The sequence below is a fragment of the Onychomys torridus genome, chromosome 11, assembly GCF_903995425.1.
Source record: "Onychomys torridus chromosome 11, mOncTor1.1, whole genome shotgun sequence".
NCBI classification, from domain to species: domain Eukaryota; kingdom Metazoa; phylum Chordata; class Mammalia; order Rodentia; family Cricetidae; genus Onychomys; species Onychomys torridus.
The window spans coordinates 71,926,726-71,948,968 of NC_050453.1; the positions used below are offsets into that span (position 1 = coordinate 71,926,726).

Here is a 22,243-nt window from a genome sequence, read left to right on the forward strand (position 1 = left end):
TGGTTAATGATTGACCCGTGGGAGACCTCTCCGCTTCCCTCCTGCAAGACGACAAGGGAGGCCAGTGCCAGGGACCTGGAAGGGAGAGGAGGACCCACAACCAGGCAAAGTACTGCGGGTCTCGCTTTCAGTTGGGTAGGAAGGTCCGAGCCTCCTTCCCCTGACTGGTCCCTCCTCACTCCAGAGCAGCTACTTCTAAACTGCACCACCACCCATTGGCGCCGCCAGGGATCCTAGGGTGAATTATTCCAGGAAGTTTCAATGAGAAAGCCGAAAAACTAAGTCACCCTTGGCCAGCCAACCCCAGTGACGGAGAGTGCTGTGTCGCCCACGCTGGTGAGTTGCGGGATTTCTCTGGGAAGAGGAAGAAAGGGAAGTAGAGACACTTGTGAACCTGGCAGCCTGGCTCTTTCTTCCTCATGGCTTCATCCAGTGGCTCCAGCGATGTCTGCTCCCGTGTCATCGATCACAACCAGGTCCCTGAGTTTGAGGTGGTCACTTGGATCAAAATCACCCTCTTCTTGGTGTACCTGGTCATCTTCGTGGTGGGCATCTTGGGCAACAGCGTCACCATCCGGGTGACACAGGTTTTGCAGAAAAAGGGCTATTTGCAGAAGGAGGTGACAGATCACATGGTCAGTTTGGCTTGTTCAGATATCTTGGTCTTTTTGATTGGCATGCCCATGGAGTTCTACAGCATCATTTGGAACCCCCTGACCACACCCAGCTACCCGCTGTCCTGTAAGATCCACACGTTCCTCTTTGAGACGTGCAGCTACGCCACACTGCTGCACGTGCTGACCCTCAGCTTTGAGCGCTACATTGCCATTTGCCATCCTTTCAGGTATAAGGCCTTGTCTGGACCTTGCCAGGTGAAACTGCTGATCGGCTTTGTGTGGGTCACCTCTGCCCTGGTGGCGCTGCCCTTGCTCTTTGCCATGGGTATCGAGTACCCCCTGGTCTCTGTGCCCACCCGCAGAGGATTCAACTGCAACCTCTCTCGCACCCGCCACCACGAGCAACCTGAGACCTCCAATATGTCCATCTGCACAAACCTCTCCAGCCGCTGGACTGTCTTCCAGTCCAGCATCTTTGGGGCCTTCTCAGTTTACTTGGTGGTCCTGGTGTCTGTGGCTTTCATGTGTTGGAATATGATGAAAGTGCTAATGAAGAGCAAGCGTGGTACCCTGGCAGGAAGCGGGCCACAGCTGCAGATGAGGAAGTCAGAGAGTGAGGAAAGCCGGACAGCAAGACGACAGACCATCATATTCCTGAGTGAGTCTGGGCACAGCGATCCTGGGGCTTCTGGCCTGAGAAGTGAAAACCTGAGTTCGCTGGGGCTAAAAAGGGGTACCTGCATAAGGGCTTGGTGCTCATCGGGGTGTGTGGAGACACGTCTCTTCTTTGTATTTAGGAAATCTGTGGTCTGTGACATTGGAAGGTCTGGTACATCATTTCTGTGACTTCAGGCTGTAAACAACAACGTATCTTGGATGAAAATACTGGGAGATAAGAGAAACAAATTAAGTCACCCAGGACAGGCGAGAGTCCTTTGGAAAGGGACATGTCCTTCAGAGATAAAGAGAGTGACTCTTATCTTCTGGACCCTTAGACCAGGGAGCCTTGATCAGGCAGGGAAATTGTATTCCTGTTTTATTTCTCCTCCTCAGAAGAGGCTGGCTTGTCAGAGGTCCTGGCTCTCTAGATTGTTATTTCGGGCAGGAGTGACCTGCAAGGCAAGTCTTAAGAAACTGGAGAGCTCTGATTCACTCCCTCTGAGATGTATGTGATTACTCCCTGCTTGGGGCCATGGATCTGTGCTTCCCTGGAGGGCGAAGCATACCAGGGCTTCCTGTTTATCTGATCCAGGACCTGGCCTCAACATTTCTTAATGCCCCCAATTCTGGGCCAGAGAAAGCTGTTTGCTTCCCAAATGTGGTGGTGATACAAGTATTTCAAATTGAGGACCTTCTCTGGACTTTGGGGACTATTTCTAGGGAGCCAGTGATATGGAAGATCCCAGTGCCTTCTGGAGAGAGTCTTTAGATGCTAGAGATGCCTTGGATGGTGGAATGCTTGTCTACCATGCAGGAAACCCTGAGAGCCATCCCCAGCATTACATAAACTTAGAGTGACATACCATTCTTGTAAACCTAGCATTGGGAGGTGGAAGCAGGAGGATTCGAAGTTTAAGGTCATCCTTGGCTACATAGTGAGTTTGAGGCTGACCTGGGTTCCATGAGACCCTGAAACAAAAACAAAAACAAAGCAAAACAGAAGAGCCAAATTAAGGGCTGGAAAGATGATGACTCAGCAGTTAAGAGAATTTCTTGATCTTCCAGACGCCCCTGCTTAGATTTCCAGCACTCTTGTCCAGAAGCTCACAACAGGTAGCTGTAACTCCAGCTCCAGGGGACATGATGGCCTCTTGTGGGTGATCTCTGCCTGACATTCACACATCCTCACATAGACATACACACACATATGAATAATCATAAAAAATTTAAAAGACTAAAACAAAACAAAAAAACAGAAGAAAGGTTTTCTTGTTGTCCTTTGGCAGCCAGGACTTTAACGCAGACATCTGTAGTGTGTGTGTCACCAAAGGGTTAAAAAAATGCTTTTCAGCAGCAACAAGGAAAAGGTGACATCACAGGTATGTGAGTGAGAGTTCCATCAAGGGAGAGTTGAGATTCCACACATTTTTCTCCTCTTTTCCTCTTCTCAGTGTGCTGTCCTGAGAGAAATCAATCCTGGGGTTGTTTGTTTGCGTGCCAGAGACATGAGTAGCCAGCCCCAGGGCTGGGGTTCAGGCAGGGGTGAAATTGAGAAGCACTTGGGTAAGGGTCAGCCCTGCCTTTGGCTGAGGGTCGGTCAGCTGCTGACTTGACTTTAATCTAAGTGTGTAGAAAATGATAAGACGCAGGCTTGCATGATGTGGGTGGCCATCCAGCATCCAGGGCCGCATTACTGGAGTGGAAGGGTCCTCAGGACACCAGCTGGTGTTTCTGGGTTCTTGTATCCTGGAACAAGCAATTGGATCGAGGACATTTGGATAGTGGTATAAACATAGACAGTTTAGTAAGAAAGAAGTCACTCCCAAGGCACAGGGCCAGAGAGTTGGGAAACGCTAGAATCCCCATGGCTCGGTCCCTGGAGCTGGGATCTTTGTGGGTCTTGTTTACTGTGCGTGTTCTCTGTCTTGCTTGTGGCCTTCGGTCTTCCAGATGTTCATCTTGATGCCCTTTCCTCTTCTGCCACAGCGGGTGCTGGGCAATATATGTTTCCGTTTTGTAGAGGAGGAAATTGAGGATTCAAATATGGACTGGGAGGCCGCTCAGTTGGTAGAGTCCTTAGCATGTCTCCAGCACTGCATAAAACTAGGTGCGCACACCTGTAATGCCAGAACTCTGAGGTGGAAGCTGGGAGATCAGAAGTTCAGTTATCCTCAGTTAGCCTAGCCTGGCATATACAATACCCTGTTTAAAAACAAACAAATAACAGCATCCACAAACCCACCTCATGGCTAGGAAATGGGGTCTGTCCCAGACTTCTGTAGTCCTAGTGGAGGAAAATGATGTAAGGCAGGGCATAGGCAAGGAAGGAACAGTGTAAGCTGGCAGGCTGGTGCTCTAGGAGGTGACGTGACCTGGGACGTGGCAAGGGTACTCAAGCCAACCCCAGTCTCTGTCACCCTCTGTCTGCTGCAAAGACTATCCCAGGAGGAATGGAAATCGTGTTTGCTTGCTTGAACATTTGGTGAGACGCATTTTCCCCTTTCTGAATCCCTCTAGACGTATCCTAAACTGTTAGCCATAGTTTATACTTTAAAGAGTTGATTTTTATTTCTTAAACTTATTTTTATATGTGTGTGAATGTGTGCCTGTGCGTGCAGGTGCCCAGGGAGGCCAGGAGAGGGCATTGGATCCCGGGAGCTGGTGTTTCAGGCAGCTGTGAACCCCAGTCAGGGTGCTGGGAACTGAACTTGTGTCCCCTGGAAAGGGCAGCAAGCGCTCCTAACCACAAAGCCACCTCCATAGTCCCTACCTTTTACTCTCTGTTTGACCAATCTCTGTTTTTGTTTTTTTTTGCTTCTCTATGGGATGACAGTTCATTTCCCAGTAGGAGGTCAGTCTCTACTTCGGGTATATGGTCAGAATACCCCAGATTTTTATTTGAAGATGGACAGCCCCTTGGAGATCATTTCTCACAGTAGTAATTGCTGCAAATGAGTTCCTCCTCACTCTTCTCTCCTTCCCTTCCAGACTCCTCCTTTTTCGTTCTAACAGCTATGTATTAATCACCTACTGGCTCCCAGCATAGACATCACTGACTGACAATCAGGTACTCAGTGTGTGAGAAGAGCCGGAGAAATTTGCCATTTGCATTAAGCTCATCCTCTCTGTGGTAGGTTTTCAATGCCGTACTTGCAAATGCCGCCACCCCTCCCCAGTGTGTTTCAAAGAACTTTTAAAAACAGGAACCTCACTAATTAACTCCAGTTAGGGAGTAAATTAATGGAGTGAAGAGGAGGAAACCATGGCTTGCATCCATCAGATTAATATGATGCAATTTGCTTTGTGGGTTTCATAAACTTGTGCTTTGGGGCATTTTTAACCCGGGACAAATGAACATATAAATTGTTTACAAACCACTGAATTTAATATAGTGATTTAGCTGTCTTTTTAGTATTTCATATAACAGATGGATCAAATGAAAATAAATATTTGCTCCATTCAAACATATTTCGAATTTAATATGAAATGTAAATGACGGCAAAACACAATATGTCTTTGGAGCACTTGAGGCAATAAAAAAATCAATTAAGGGTTCCCTTCTCATTGTTAAAAATTCTAACTTCTGTATAATGGAGCCAAAATTCATAACCCCACGCGAGATGAGGAAGCCTTTCTGGCGATTATGAATTTTCTTCTCTGCATATTTTTTGTGGTTACCCCTCCACGGTACTGAGGTGCTGGGCTGGTGAATAATGAAATGGGAAACTGTGGGAAAAGAAACAGTGTTGAGATGTCTAATAGGTCGAAAGCAATGTGCAGGATAAACCCTAATAACGCAAAAGTGCCTATTCCTGAAAACTTTCGTCTGCCTCCCGACTCCTTCCTCCCTTCCTCCCAGCTGGGTGTGATGTGTGTGTGTGAACATACATGGCTATTCACATGCAGGCAAGCACTCATACACGTAAAAATAAATACATTTTAAAAAGATGCAAAGAGGTAAAATTTTTGTGGTCCTCCAGAAACCTTTCAAGGCAGCAGCTTCCATGTAACCCCCAGGGCCCATTAGAACACAGAAACTGAGCTGTAAACTGTGTCACAGAATTTCATGAAATCCGTGAAAGGGAAGCGAAGAAACCCGTGAGTCAAATGTGTCCAGCCGCTAAGGACGACAAGAGTCTATCTGACTAAGCCCAGGTAATCATGAAGGAACAGAACATGGACAAGGGTGACCCCATGACAGGTAATTCAGCAAGGGTTATCTTGATGAAAAACACATGGGAACCCTCTGGAGAAAGCCAGTCTATGGTATATTTGTTAAAATATTTATTTAGTGCATGCGTGTGTGCATGCGTGTGTGTGTGTGTGTGTGTGTGTGTGTGTGTGTGTGTGTGTCCGGGAAAGCTAGAAGAGGACATTAGATGCCCTGGAACTGAAGTTACAGGCAGTCGTAAATCAGTTTATGGGAGTCAGGAGCTGAACTTGGATCCTCTGCATGAGCAGCCAGTGTTCTTGACCCCTAAACCATCTCTGTAGCTTTTGTTTGAGACGGGGACTCAAGCAGCACAGACTGACCTTGAACTCACTAAGGAGCTGAAGATGACCTCCAGTTTCTGACCCTCTTGCCTCTACCTCCCAAGTGCTGGGATTACAGGTGTGCTCCACCACGCTGTTTCTGACCTGCTGGGACTGGAATCCAGGCCTTCCTGCATTCTCAGCATGGTCTTTACCAACTGAGCCACATCCCTAGCCCACTGTAAGCACATTTTAATAGTTGTTTTCTTGACTAGTTTAATTTTCCAAGCAAAGATATTTTCTGTAGTGTACAATGATCTATCAACCCAGTCTCTCAGGAAATATCATCAAAATTAAATTAGTGACTTCTTAGCGTAAGATAGTATTTTGATTCAAATGCTTGAATGTATCAGGAGAAAGTTTTACCTCAAGTATTCAGATTATTGCCACTCTCTCTCCTTCCCTTTATTGATGTAGATGTGGCTGTAATAAATGATATCTCCTGTTTATTTTTTCTATTTGTGAAATCCATCATAAATTGCAAATTTCCTGTGATCAGCCTGGTAGACAAATACAATAATACTGCTTTATTTGTATAATCAGGCTGTCTCGGAGATTTCATTTCTCTGTCGGAGACATGCACAGCATTTGAGGACGGGAATATTGGAATTTTAGGTCCCGTTCATTAGCATGCCTGTTTGCCTGTCTTTGTTGCATGCTTCATGGGGACTACCAGAGTATAATCAGGGTGTAGGTGGCTTGGTTGAGCAAAGCATCCCGCTTATTAATGCCCAGACTGTGCAGAGTAAAACCCATTTATGAGGAGACAACACATGCATGAGCAGAATATTAAATTGGAAGTTCAGGAGTCTTGTCCTGCTTCCTGGACATGACCCCTGATCTACCACTACCAGCTCTCTCTCTGCCTTTTCTTTCTTTGTTTATTGTTTTTGTTTTACTTAAAAAAATATTTCCTGGTTGGGTGTACTGGCATGCAGCACTCAGGAGGCAGAGGCAGACAGAGCTCTGTGAGTTCGAGACTGGCTTGGTCTATATAAGTGAGTTTCAGGACAGCCAGAGACCCTGTCTTGAAAACCAACAAACAAAAAATTATGAGAACTTTACCTCCTTGCTTATATGTGCACAATATGTGTGCAGTGCCTCTGGAGGCCAGAAGGGTGAGTTGGATCCCCTAGAGCTGGAGTTACAGATTGTGAGCTGCCATGTGGGCTCAGGGAATCTAATTTCAGTTCTCTGAAAGAGCAGCCAGTGCTCCTACCTGCTGAGCCACCTCTCCAAACCCCTTTTTATTTGCTTAGACAGGCTGTCATGTAGTCTAGGCTAGCCTGAAACTTACTTTGTAGTCAAGGATGACCTTGAACTTCTGATCCTCCTGCTTCCACCATGCAGGAGCTGGGATTACAGGTGTGCATCGTCACACCCAGTTTATGCGTTGGTGGGCTGAAATCTAGGGCTTCATGCCTGCTAGCCGAGCACTCTACCGACTGAGCCACATCCCCACCTTGGCCTTCTGCTCTCTCCCCAGCCAGTTAACTCTCCAGCGTCAACTCCTTACAAGCTCACTGAGCTTTAGAGAAAGGTTGGGTCACATCTCTTCTGGGTGTCCTACTCACACGTCGAGCCCTTCAGTAGACACGGTTGAACTTACCCCGGGCTGCTACCTGTCATTTGTCCTGTCCAGTTGCTTCGCTGTAAGACTCTACACGCTTTCGTCCATACAGCTCCACTCTCTTCCCTAGGTTCGTATCTTTCCTTCTTCTAGGTCTTAGGGACGCTGAGCTCAACCTCATTAAAGGGCCCTCGACACAAAACTAACAGTCCTAATTCTACGTTTGCTTGTGTAATCATTTGATGGTGTCTGGTTTTCTTCATATTTCTTGATGGCAGGAGCTGTTCCTAATTTTGTTTTCCGTGTGTGTATGTGTGTGTGTGTGTGTGTGTGTGTGTGTGTATGTAACATGTTAACATGTGTATGCACATGTGTATGAGCACATATGTAGACTCCAGAATCTGATGTTGGGTGTCTTCCATTATTGCTGCCAGCTTATTTTTGGCAGGGTCTTTCACTGAGCCTGGAGATTACCAGCTGTCTAGATTAGCTGACCAGCAAGCTCCCAGGATCTGTCTATCTCCACCCCACCCAGAACTAGGATTACAGAGGTCCATGACCATGTCCATCTTTTCATGGGTGCTCAGGATTCAAACTTGGGTCCTTGTGCTTATGTGGCAGGTGTTTTGCCAACTGAGCCATCTCTTTAACCTCTTTTTCTCAGCATCATACCATCACCACAGTAGTATCCAGCACAACCAAATTTCAACAGATGCTTGTTGACAGTATAAATACCAGCCTCAGCTGTGCTAGGTCCCAAACTCAGGACAAATGGCTAACTGAGGTTCCCGTTTAACGTATCAAAGTGGACCTGGTCCCCAAGTTTCTCCCAGCATTTCTCAGCACCTGTTAAAGACTCATCCTGGCTGGCATACCCTGCCCCTACCCTAAACTCTCCAGCCCAGGAACAGCTTCCCCAGCCTCTGATCTCTATAGAAATAACCTCAGCCAATTTGGACATGAAGTCTCTTGGCCTCTAGGCTCCAGGCTCCTCTTTTAGCCCCTGCCTCTTTTTCTCCCCTGCCTCTCTCCTCCCATGGCCAGTTTAGCCTGGACCCTTCCAGATGCCTCTGGCTCTTTTTCTCTCTTATCTACATTAACTTCCTCCTCAATTATACCTTGGAGCTTCATGTCCTCATTGTTTATTTTTTTTATTCTTTATTTTTTATTGTTTTCCATTCAAGCTGAACTTTGGAAAGTGTCATGGTTAGTCTCTATTGCCAACTTGACAAGATTTAGACTCCTCTTGGAGACAAGCCTCTGGCCATGTTGTCTGTGAAAGAGTTTCCACACTGAGTTAATGGAGTTGGAAACACCATCCTAAATGTGAGTGGCAGTATTCCATGGGCCGAGGGCCTGGACTGAAGGAGAAGGAGAAAGCAAGCTGAGCACTGACAGTTATCTCTGCTTCCTACCCAGATGCTGCCTTCCCACCATAACGGACTGTACATCCTCAAACTGTAAGGCAGAACAAACCCTTCCTGCCTTAAGTTGCCTCTTGCTAGGTGTTTGCCATAGCAGTGAGGAAGGTAACCGATATAGAAGTAAAGTCCCGTGTTACCCTGAACAGGCCAGCTGTGGAGTTATCATTCTTCAAACACATTCTGCCCAGTCTGATCAAGAATGCCCTCTTTCAAGGGGACCTGGATCCTTTGAGGCCTATAAAAGGCCAGGGCAGGTGAGGTAGCTCAGTAAGTAAAGGAACTTGCTGCCAAGCTTCACTATCTGAGTTCAGTTCCTGGGATCCACACGTTAATAAGACAGAACTGACTCCTGCAAGTTGTCTTCCAACATTCACACACATGCTGTGGCACACATACATACAAATAAATAAGCACAAATTTTTAGGGAAAAGCCAGGCTGCCATGGCATGTAGCAGGAATATTAAAAGTTTTTATTAATAAAAATCAAACCTGAGGCCAGTTGTTGGGGTGAATGATGGAAGATCAGAGAAGCAGAACAAGCCACAGCTTCCTCACCTTGCCAGTTCCTCAGCTGATCCTGTTTCTTCAGACTGGAAGCCTCTGTGTCCTCATCCAGAATGGGTCTCAGCTGAACTGTTGCTCAAAAGCCTAAAAGCTTAACCAGCCAAATGCTTCTAGTTTCTGGTCTTCATGCCTTATATACCTTTCTGCTTTCTGCCATCACTCCCTAGGATTAAAGGCGGGTGTCACCATGCCTGACTGCTTCCAATGTGGCCTTGAACTCACAGAGATCCAGAGGGATTTCTGCCTCCCAAGTGATAGGATTAAAGGCGTGTGTACTACCATTTTCTGGCCTCTATGTCTAGTGGCTGTTCTGTCCTCTGACCCTGGATAAGTTTATTAGGGTGCACAATATTTTGGGGAACACAATACCACCACAATGGTAGATATGTAAGGTATTTTCTCCTTACAGCCAGTGACCATTCTGTATAATCAGCCCCACAATAGCAACTTTAACTATATGCTCCTGTCAGAAACAACCACAGAGAGGAAGTGAAGCTCTTAGCTCTTAGTAGTCCTTGTTAAACAGGTCAAGGTTATGTTAATGCAGAGGTTTTAGCAGGGCTTTATGCTAGGTTTCCGATGGGTTAGGGGCTCAAAAAGACACTGGGGTGGATGACAGGAGAATAAGGAGTTTGTTAAGAAGAGCGGTTGATGCTATGGACAGACAGACAGACCGAGGCAACAGCATGACAGAGGCTGCAAGGAGAATTGAGGTCTCAGCATTGGAGACAGACAGCAGGACAGGTCTCTTAAGAAAGGAACCAGAGATCGAAAGGCAAAAGTGGGGTCTCTTTTATAAGTTCCTAAGTGGAGGGGAGGTTTTACAGGGAGAGCTTGCAGCCAGGCTCCCCAGGTAGAGGCAGGGGAAAGGGTGGGAACTGATCTGTGACCACCAGTATCCCCTTTGATATAAACTCACTTCCCAGGTAAGAGATCTTGACGTGTGTGTGTGTGTGTGTGTGTGTGTGTGTGTGTGTGTGTGTGTGTGTGCTGCAGGTACTGTGGCCTGAGCAGAGGAGGCTGGATTCTAACCTTACATTCTCACACTTTGAGCACATTTTAGCAAGGAGAGCCTCAGGGAGAAGGGAAGCAGTAACATTTTGAAAATATTAATGTGCTTTTATTTCCTCTTTAAGTTGACATCCCCCCTCCCCCAGCCACCTCACTCAAGGCTAAGCCAGGAGGCTAATGGCCCCAGAGGAGGAAGCAGCAGGTACTGCCTGCTCCCAACGTGAGTTGCATACGTTTGGAGAACAGAGGCCATGTCTCGTGACCTCTTGAGCTGAGTGGTCATGTTGAAAGCCAGGCTTTGTGATGGGTGAAAGACTCAGAAGCCCTAGATCTCTCCCTTTAATGTTTCCAGAGCACATATCTGTACACTAGGCCATTCACCTTCAAACACTATCACAATGAAGGGCTGGGGCAATCCTTGGAAGCCATTGAGAGGCTTTAAGAAAATAATGAATGGCAAAACCGTCTGCCGTGCTGCCCATGGGTGACAGCATTTGCTGCATTACAATTTGGATTCATTTCAGGGCTGGTTGTGTTTCCAGAATGTAAAGGAAATGGTGTAGCCACTGTGGCAGGAATGAGATATTCTGAAGAGTCGCTTATACCTCCCCCTTTGGCTATAAGACTATTGAAACAATGGTCCTAAGGAAACTGAAATTCCCCTAGGAGTCTTATGCTGGGGAAGAAAAAAGGCTGAAGGCTGGTGCCAGCCAAAAGAGAAACTTCTCTTAAAGGAAGAGGTTTCCCAGAGCTCTGACTACTTGTCAGGACCACCTTGCAGGGGGCTGTGGAGCGTAGATTATGATGACTCAGTGATACACGTTGGCCATGTCTGCTCAGCCATTGTTCTCTATGCCAACCTAAACTTAATGTTCATGCCCTGAAGATGGACTTGAGGTTCACTGGCCTTCCCTGTTCTTCTTCCTAATGTGGCTGCATGGTGTTGTCTTTTTCCTTTTCTTTTCACTATAACTTGTGTGTTTAATTGTCCTCTTGAGGATGGGAGTCTGAGCCTGCCTCATTAGGGATGAGAGGGTCAAGGCTCTGACTCTAATAGCCCTGATAATGGTTGTCCCTTGGCTATGGCCCTGGAGAGTGGCTGTCACCAGCATTAGGGAAGAAGTGAGGCTTGGAGGCATCAGTGAACATGGAGCCTTCTTGGCCCTCTGCAGCCTCCAGTGGTCCCCTACCCACAATGGTGGGCAGGTGTCTCCAGACTATATTTGGAACATCCTGAGGCTAGGGACCTTCTACACTCATTATGTTATTGGGGAATTCCAGGTCTCCATTTTGGGTTCTTAACCTCATTAACAAAAGAAAAACAGACTCAGAAGAAAGCCTGGGAGTGATTTTTATTAGAAATTGAGGAGAGGAAAACAAGAGCAGACAAGCTGTAAATCTTGGTTGGCTGCCAGGAGGAGGGAGAAGAAAAAGAGCAAGGAAGCTAGTTTGGGTGCCTGTCCTGGACCTCGCTCTATAGACCAGGCTGGCCTCGAACTCACAGAGATCCACCTGCCTCTGCCTCCCGAGTGCTGGGATTAAAGGCATGTGCCACGGCTGCCCGCCAGGAAGCTACATTTTTAAAGTAGCCTTCTGGTAAAAGAAATGGTGATGGGGGTGGGGGGATGGGAGTTGGCTTCAGAGAAAAGAGTAAGCCCAGAAGGGGCTTGGTAGAAAGACGAAAAAGGCAAAGTTACAAGTTAAGTAACTCAGAAAGGAAGGCAGCCTCTGCAGGCTTTCATGTGGGAGACCTGGTAAGTGGCTGTACCAGGGTCCAGTTTCTAGAAAATTCTTCTTCCCCTCCCAGGTGAACCAGTTCTCCTGGATGAAGGACTCCTAGCTAGATGATTGACAGGTTCAGCTGGTTAGCTCATAGAATATGTAATATTTGGGGCAGCTTAGATTGTAGGGTCTCTGCCCAGAGCCAGAGGTAGAGGTAATAGTAGTCTATTCTTTTGACTAGGTGGCTTTGCCTTAATAAAAAGCTCAGATACTTCCACGAGTCCATGGTGAAACTCCCATTCCTAGTGTTGTGAATCGGGAGGTTGAGTCCAAAGTCCATGATGGAAGAGTGCGTTCTCCATGGCCTTCATCCTAGCTGTAAGCTAACTATATTCTTCTTAGGTTGATGGATCGATGGTCCTAACTGTATCTTCTGCATCTGGAGCAGAGGAAAGCCATCCAAACAGTTAGTGGCAGGAAGTTCTCCAAGCTCCATCCATTTCTCTGCTTTTCCTTTAGTAGGCACAAACCCTGCCCCAGTTAGGCAGTAAACAAGCTAGGGTTCTATTGCTGTGAAGAGACACCAGGACCAAGGGAACTTTTATGAAAGAAAGGGCTTAATTGGGGTTTGCTCACAGTTTCTGAGGCTTAGTCCATTATCATCATGGTCAGGAGCATGGTGGCATGCAGGCAGGCAGTGGAGCAGTAGCTGAGAGCTGCATCCTGATTCAGAGAGAGAGAGAGAGAGAGAGAGAGAGAGAGAGAACACACCTAATCCTTATGTTATGGCGGCCATTCTTATTCAGATCTCCACAGTGAGGAAAGGATTGTCAGAAGTAATTAAAGTCCCCAGACAGGGAGGTTTTCTGTGTACCTGACCCCTGGAATGTGAGTCTAGAGATCAGAAATTAGTCAGATCCTCAGAGTGTGAGAGGGTTTGATGGGAAGACGCTCCTTGATGCTGGCTTCAGATATGGAGAGACTCTGTTAGACAGAGGTTGAAGGTCACAAGAGAGAGCAACTGAAGTGTCTCCACAATGCAAAACTACCCTTGATCAAAAAATCTGCTGTGCACAAAGTCAGAAGAACCAGCTCATGGGCAGAAGGTGACTGTCTTTTCCCCATTGGTTAGAGTCCTGCCTCACAGTCCTTTGAGCTGGGCTAATTTTAAAGGAATTGTGCAAAGTAAATGAAGGGTGGACAGGTGACCCTTTCTTTAATATGAGAATGTACAGGGGCTTTGTGTAAACAAAGGATTTACCAGGTGATAGTGGGATTAAAACAGTTGCATAGTATTTTTACGAAGTGGGGGAGATAAAAAGATTTGATAGGTTTGGCAGTAGCCTGGGAACACAGATTCAGTTTACCCCAAATTCCATATTTCAGCGTGAAAACTGCTTCATGAAGTTTTTATAGTAACAGAGCATTTTACAGAACATGAGGCATGAGCCTCTCTGGCTGGACATTTGGAATCCTGGTTACCTTCATCATCAAGGAGGAGTTTGGTATTGGATTGATCTCAAAACCGTCATCCTTTAGGTGCTTCTTGGCAGTTGGTGTCCTCAGAGCTGTTAGAGGCGGAGTCTGGACCCAGCAGTCCTAGCAAGCTTCGCTCAGGGCCACCATCTTCAACAGGCCTATTAGAGGGGCAAATAATAGTGAAAGCAGACACAGGAGAGTTACTCATTGTGGTCACATTAGGAAGAGGACAAATAAAGTGGTCCAGTGACCTCCCCAAGTCCATCTTCAGGGTCCTGACACAACATTTAAATAGAGGATAACAGGTACGCATAACTCAGCAGCCCAGGTCTAGGGGTTGGCTTCAGGCTCTCTGGTGAGGTGGTCTGAAAGATTGGTATAAGTGTGTAAAACCTCTCTTTGGGAGATAAAGTCTCTCTCTGGCTGGTAACAAGCCTTTTCCCAAGCCTTTCCCTCCTCTGAGGGAAATTCTAATTTCTCAGGTTCCGTTGTCTCAATAGGGAGTATAGAGTCTCTTTAGAGTCTCTTCATTCCAGCCAGGGTAGCGTACAGTAGGTGCTAAATAAATGCTCGGGGAGTGCAGCAACGTCATGATGGCTCTGCTGCTCCCAGGAGCCTTCCTCTGCAAACCACATCTTCACTGCTGAGCTTCCATAGGGAGAAGACAGTGGAGCGGCACCCCACTGTAATACCAAGAGCCAGTCCGACGTACAAGAAGGGTTAGCATTTCCTGACTAACTTCAGGGCTCCTGCCAATTTAGAAACTTGACAACGTTTGCACTTACTGTGTGTTTGCAGCTGTTCTGGCAGGCAGAGGTGCTTTCCTGGTTTACAAGGTGACTTTGGAGTGCAGAACAGTGGTGTTGCGCAAATCTGACAGCCCTATCAGGAGGCATGGCTGCTGTGCTAAGTGGCTGCTGTGCTTGTTAAATGTCTAACTGGCCATGAAAGCAAAGGCGTGTACAAGCGGGGGTCAAGCCCAGTTGGAATGACCAGGTATGCTGAATGCATAAAAGAAAAGGCATTGCCCATAGGGATGCGGAGACAGCTCGGTTGGTGGAGTACTTGCCTCGATCTCTACCTGAGTTTGGTCCTCAGCACCCATGTTTGCAAAGACAAACTTTTGTGCATTTGCTTGTAATCTCAGTGCTGAGGGGGCACTGGGGCTCACTGGCCAGCCAGCCTTGACCAATTATCCGGCTCCAGTTTTAGTGAGAGACCCCGTCGAAAAAAGCAGAATGGCTCTTGAGGAACATTTGAAAATGTCCTCTGGCTTCAACATGTGTCTGCAGGTACACACACACACACACACACACACACACACACACACACACCTACAAAGAAAAGACATTCTCTTACTCTAATAAAGTTGGAGTGGAGATAGGGGGCTGGGAATCCACCCTTCCTTAGAAATAAAACACTACATGAAGTAATTTAGCTGAGCAGCAGCTATTTGACTGCATGTGTTACTTGGCTTTATATTATAATTCTTTGGAAGACATGATAAACTCAACAGAAGCATGGTTTCTGGGAATTTATGGTTCTACTTTCTGTACACGACCATTCTGAAAAATTAAATATCACGTTGAGATGACAGCTGTGTGTTTTCTCAATTTAAAAGACAGCTGATGGGTTGTCAATGTTTCTCAAGTTCAAGATTGTCTTGACAGAGGTGACAAATGGGTTGCGTTGGTGACTGAAGGTCTAAGTTTAGATGACAATGGAGGTTTATAGAGGAGCCAGGCTGAGCTCTTTCTTGGGCCTGGGGTTTTCCTACTACTGAATCTCTTGCAAACTCACCTCCTTTGGGAAGCTCTCCAGGGTTTCTTTGCCCTCTTTGACAGTTCCCCAGATCTTTCTGTTTCTTTGCAAAATGCATTCACCATATATGGAGGGGAATTTTCGTATGCATGATATCCTTTTGGTTGTGGAGAACGAGAAGCCGGTGCCCCTTTTACAAAAAGCACAGTATTACTCTAAATAGGGCATCAAAGCATGGATATGGAATGTTCTAGAAGCTTAAAAATAGCCTTGGATGAAGGGTGGAGGAAGTGATTATTTATGAATCCAGTTAGTCCTGGGCTCTAGGATCTTTAGTGACTCTGTGGTTAATTGAACTTTACCCCAGAGATGCTGCCTATGACTTTGATATTCATGATGTGGGTCATGGACCAGCAGCATCAGCCACCTGTTGGAAGTTGTAAATGTTGAATTAGAATCTGCATTGTAAGCAGATTTTTGTGGGTCCTCTGCCCTAATGCTTCAGTATGGGAAGAAAGAACCCACAGCAACTGGATTCTTTATCCCCTCCTGTGTGTGTGTGTGTGTGTGTGTGTGTGTGTGTGTGTGTGTGTGTACGCACACACACCCGCTAGACATTGTCCTCAGTCTCGTATTGTTCAAAACTGGCTGATTATGATGGCTGGCAAGTGAGTCCTAGGAAAGCTCAGTCTCTTTGTCCCCAGTGCTGAGGTCATATGTGAGCATCACCTTAGCACCTTGCTCAGAATATTTATTTTTTTGAACAAAGGTTCTGGTGATGAACCAGTGTCCTAGTGCTTGCAAGCACGTTGCTGAATGAGCTACCTCCCCTGTCCTTTGGTGTGGTCTTAAAACAGGAATTGCAATGTTCTCGGGCAGATTTGAGCCTGCTGTATTTGTGATTCTGGCTCCCTTGTGGTCAGCTAAGGTTTTGAATGCTGTGCCCCTTCCAAAGGTCAGGAAATGGGCTAGGACAGAAGAAGGGAGGGAGGAACTGAGACATGTTGCTTGGCTAAAGCTGATATTTACATTCTTTAGAGTCCATCTGAACAACTGGACTTCAGCGACTACGCTTGGGGGAAGCTCAGCTGCCTGTGACAAGGGTAGAGTACAGATTCTTTACACATCCAGTTAGGTTGCAGTTATCTGTGTCCATTAAAACTCTTGGGTCAGGCTTTAAGTTGTATGTCGTCAGCTTTAGGCCCCACTTGATTCGTTTTAATAGTGGGTATCTTTCTGTAATTTTATTTTCCTCCTGGTGAGTCCTGGGTTACATTTGCCAGAGGTTAGTATAGGGGGACACAAGCCTTGATGTCCATTAACTAATGAACGGGCAGTGAAAATGTGGTATATGTACATGTCAAAGGTGTAAAAAAAAGTGAAATCATGAACTTTACAGGGAAATGGATGAAACTGGTAAGATCACGTCGAGTTACCTAGGCTCAGAAAGACAAGCATCATGTATTCTCTCCTATGCAGACACTAGTTCTAATGTTTATATATGTGTATTTATGTAAGAGTGAGTGTAGGGACCAGGTAAATAGGAAGGGGCCCATGATGGGGGCAGGGGAGGCGGTAAGGGAAAAGCATTGCAGGGTAATGCAATGTAAGCCAGAGGAGCGTGAAAGCTGGCATGTCAGGAGCAGAAGGTTTCAGTGGAGGTGAAGGGAGGTGGGAGGAGGGCTTGGGAGAGAGGAGAAGACCAGTCCCAAATCCCCAAAATATAGAGGGACATCAGAGGAACCAGCAACAGAGAACCCCAATTCCTAAATGGTGCTGCCAGGAGCTGGTTAATACCAAATCTGTAGGGTGTGTTGTTTCCGGCCTGGGACCTGACTCATTCCACCAGGTCACTGACGGTATCAGAATGTGGCTGCTCCTCACCACAGAATCAGTTTGAGTTTGACCGTTGACCTGAAAAACAAAGGTCCTTAACTGTGCCTCAGGTCAGGTGCATGATTTGCTTCCAGCTAGCAGCCTTACCTCAGGGATTTTCCAGTTATGTCCTAATGAGGTATTGGCCGGGACTACTTGCTTTAGACTTAGAATCCCAGGCTGGGGTGCAGCTGAGGGGTACAGCACTTGCCTGAGTTTGAGCCCCAGGACCAGAAAATCCCACTATTCCTAAAACTAAAACTGTACAAAACTCATACTTTATACAATAATACTTCTGAAGTATTATAATCCCATCCTTGATACTAAGAATATTTATTATAGAGAAACAAAAGGGGCCGGGCGGCAGCGGCACACGCCTTTAATCCCAGCACTCGGGAGGCAGAGCCAGGTGGATCTCTGTGAGATGGAGGCCAGCCTGGTCTACAGAGTGAGTTCCAGGAAAGGCACAAAGCCAGCTACACGGAGAAACAAAAGGAATAGAGGCTGTGGGAAGGCTTGATAGAGTGACTCCCCAGCATGCACAAAGCCACTGGCTTGATGGGTAGCACTACCTAAACCAGGTTTAGTGCACCCCACACTCAAGAGAGACAGGAGGATCACACAGGGTTAGCCTACATATGGAGTTAGCAGTCAGTCTACCTCAAAAAAGGTGTTTTTAAAGGGGGTGACGTATTTGTTACTTTCCAGAAATCAGAGTTACTTCAGACTGAAAAAGAGTAACTGGTGGAATATTTTGTTCAGCATCCTATTGAAATTTGACTACAATTTGATTTTTACATAACCAGACTGCATCGGCTCTGACAGCTAGAGTGGTTATTATTTTCTGTTGTCCTTGCAAGTTGAGAGAGAAAGGGCCTGCTCTCTGAAACGGCTCCCCAAGAATTTACAGCTGGTGGTGGCGGTGATGGTTGGCCATGTGAATTTCACAGAGTCTACAACCACTAGGGCATAGTCTCAATGAGGGATGTCCAAAATCCACTTGTCTATGCCCAACTTGAGCTGGCAAGTTACAACCTTCCAACCTCTGCAGGCTCCAGAAGAGACCCGATCCCTTGGTCTTGTGGCCGCTGCCTTTCTTTGGTTATGGATGGGTCACTATGGAGTCCAAGGGCAGCAACTGCAGCTCTCCTTGCTGTCTTCTCAACATCTTCCCTCCCTCTTATTCCATCTGAATTGCTACCACAAAATGCCAGACTCTGTGCCCCAGACACAGCAGAATTTATTGCTCACAGTTGGATAACTGAGAAGTGCGAGGTCCAGGCACTGGTAGATTTGGAACCACTTCCAGGTTGCTGATGGATGATGTTTTCTTTCTGTGTTCTTGTAATGGTTCATATTGAGTGTCAGCTTGACCTAGAAGATAACTTGTGGCATGTCTGTGAGAATTTCTAGATTAGGTTAACAGCAGGGAAGACCCACCCTAAATGTGGGCAGCACCATCCCAAGGGCTGGGGTCCTGGACTGAATAAAAAGGAGAAGGTGAGCGGGACACCAGCATGTCTCCCTCTGTTTCCTGACTGTGGATGCCATGTGAGCAGCTGCCTCACACTCCTGCTGCCATGCTGTCCCTGTCATGATGGACTATGCCCTCAAATTGTGAGACAAATTAACCCTTCCTTTATTAGGGTACTTTTATCAGCCGGATTGGTCACAGAAATGAAAAACAGTAACAATGCAGTCCTTACGTGGTAGGGGAGGCACAGCGCTCTCTGGAGCCTTTTTTTTTTTTTTCTAATAGGAACATCCATCCCATTTATGAGGGCTACTGTTGTTGAGGTTGTTCCCTACGGGTTATGTGTTCTAGAACAATGGAGTCCTGTGTGCTGGTGTAAGCAGAACCTTCCAGAAGAAGATCTTAATGCACATGGCTTCATGGCAGTCTCTTTGGTTGCAGTGTTCCTACAAAAGTGGGCTGTTATAAATGGGGCATGGCTGACCCCTCTAGCACTGTCCATTTGTGACAAGATCCCACTGCGGTACCATGTTCTGTGCTATGGCATCATGAGAGCCTTTATCAGCAACTCAAACCAGTGGGAGGTGGGTTGCCTAGTCTCAGACAATTACCATCCCAAACAATGATTTTAAGCCAACTTTTCTGCTTTCTATTCATCTATTTTCAGACAGCTAATAGTACCAAGGAAAAGGGACCAACGCTTGGGCTTTGTCCTTATGATCTAGACAGTCCTCAAAGGCCACACGTGGTATCATCATATTGATGAGGAAACTTCCCTTAATGATAACATCTCTAAATGGAATCTCCTTCCTGTCGTCTTCTAAGAATGTATCTCTTGGCCTTGAGGACTCATTCTTGGAAGCCATTATTATCTCCTTACCTTCAGATCTGTATCATCATGGCATCTGCCAACATCTTCTTTTCCTTGTTAGGCAACATTTCCTGGTTTCTAGGGATTATAACATGGTGTTTTGGGAGAAAAAAAATTTTGTTAGATTTTATTTTATTTAGCGTGTGAGCATGTGTGTATATATACATGCACAGAAGTAGTACATCTAGGCATATGAGCAGAGGACAGAGGACAGCGTGTAGGGAACTGTTCTTTCTCTCCACCATGGAAGTTCTAAGGATTGTACTCAAGTCATTAGCTTTAGCAGTACTACGTTCCCTACTGAGCCATCTAGCCTACCTAGAAGTTATTTTAATTAATTCATTTCTTTTGAGACATGGTCTCATATACTCCAGGTTAGTCTGTGTTGTCAAGGATGACCTTGATCTGAAGATCTTTCTGCTCTACCTCCCCAGTTCTGGGATTATAGGTGTGCACCATCACACTTGGTTTACTCAGTTCTGGAACCTTGTGCATATCAGGCAGGTCTGCTTCTAACTGAGCGACACCCACAGCCCTCGGGGGAAGATTTTCAGACTGCTACAGGCGACAGTGGCATGCCACAGAGTGTAAATGTGTGCCCACAATCTCCTGACCTGGAGTCATGGTAGAACAGAATCAAAGAAAGGCCCATATGTTCGACTCCCCTCTCCACTTCCTGCAGGAATATGCAATTCAGAATCAGCTCCTCATCAGTTCAGATCCTTAGTTTCATCATCTCCACATTAGACAGAGCCAATGCAAAAGACTGATTTGACCTTCAACAGGAAGTGTGTAGACCCCCCACCACACCCCCCCGTGCTGAGCTCAGCACGTAGAAGAGCCTGGATAAAAGTCAAGTGTCTTAGCCGGGCAGTGGTGGCACATGTCTTTAATCCCAGCACTCGGGAGGCAGAGACAGGTGGATCTCTGTGAGTTCAAGGCCAGCCTGGGCTACCAAGTGAGTTCCAGGAAAGGTGCAAAGCTACACAGAGAAACCCTGTCTCGAAAAACAAACGAACAAACAAAAAAAGCCAAGAGTCTTTAATTACCTTACAGTACCTTGGAAAGAATTCTGTCTGAAGAGTCAAGAGAACTTGATTATAGAACTTTCTGGGCCTCCAGCTTTTACCATTTTGAGCAAATCACAGCTAATTTCCTTTAGTGAACATACAGCTGAAGAATTTGAGAAGTCTCCATACAAATAACATGAAAGGGGGGTTTGGGACCTAGATTTAGCACCCCCTAGGGTGGACACCTGTGATGTCCCCTTGATACTGTAAAGATGTGTAGACATAGGCATTTCATCATTGTGTGAGCAGCATAAGCAAGTTTGAAGTTCCTTTCATACAAAGTCCAAATGACCCCCCCCCCCCCCCCCCGCCAGGGAGGAGTTCCGAGGAGGCTTTGCTGGGGAGATGGCTCAGTCAGGGAAGGGCTTGCCACACAGACATGAGGACCTGAGTTCAGATCTCCAGCACCCACCTACAAAACTTGCTGCACTAGTGTGCATGTGTAATTCCAGCCTTGGGGAGGCAGAGATTGGTGTGTCTCTGGACCACTGTTAGCCAACCTAGCCAAATTGGCAAGCTTCCTGTTCAGGGAGAGACCCTGACTAAAGAAATAAGATGCTGGGAAACAAACCACTCTTAGTGGTAAGCCCCATGCCCAGCAGTAGACGGCCAACACACAATGAACTCAATGGCAGTCTGGAAGTTCATTGTCTCATCATGTTGTGTCAGGGCATTTTTTTAACCTCCCAGGTCCTTCATGTATATTATGGCCTCTGGCTTTGTGTTTTTATGAGATTCTTTTATGTGTGAATGTGTGTATCTGTGCATTCATGTATGTTTCTTGTGCTTTTTCTTCGGATCTTTTTCTTAGATACCTGTTTATTCACTAAGAGGAGACAGAAAGAGTGTGGGTCTGAATGGGAGGGGAAACCATAATCAGAACATATTATATAAAAATATATTTTAATAAAAGAAAAAATAGAATATGGTGAGTGATTTTTGGAAGGCTTGTTTCCATGTGCATGTGTGTGTTTACTTACATGCATGCACGCGTGTGTGCACACACACACACACACACAAACACACACAAACACACACACGACTTCAGTAGGCTCATCCCAGGTGGAGAGGTTAGAGTCAAAAATTCTGAAGGTTTTGTACTAGAGCAGTCCCACCCCCACCCCCACCCCCACTCCCACCCCAGACCCTTTCTGGGAGGGAGCTTTTGATGAATAGCTGTGGTGTTGTTTTCTTCTCACACCTGTAAGGCCCAGCCATTATTGGCCACGGAGATCGATATATCAAAATAAATTTTAGGAAGACTGTCATCAAACCTAGGTTTATTTCCAAAAACACAAAAACCCCTGCCCCAAGGAGGGAGAGCTGAGCTTCATCACAAAATAAACAGTTGATGGCTAAGACATTACTTATGTCACACCAGTCCATTGAGACGGAGGCACTGTGGAAACCAATTGTGTCTCACAATCCACATTTCCGACACCCATTAAAACTTGAGGCGCCGTGATTGTTTGCTCATTTTAATGATAATAATGAGAATGTTCAATGACATTCTGGATTTATATTGCACTTGTCTTCAGGGTGCTGGGAGCATTTTACATGCTGCATCTCATCAATCCTCACATAGCTGTGAAACGTTGGATGCAGGTAATGT

General features: G+C 46.3%; 1 protein-coding gene across 1 annotated transcript in view; it reads left to right on the forward strand.

Moving 5' to 3' along the window:
- Positions 1-419: 419 nt before the first annotated feature.
- Gpr39 (G protein-coupled receptor 39) overlaps positions 420-22,243 on the forward strand; it is a 200,618-nt gene continuing 178,794 nt past the window's right edge. Inside the window, exon 1 of the mRNA XM_036202378.1 lies at positions 420-1,275. Within this exon, the coding sequence (XP_036058271.1) occupies positions 420-1,275 (856 nt within the window). The remainder of the gene's footprint in view (positions 1,276-22,243) is intronic.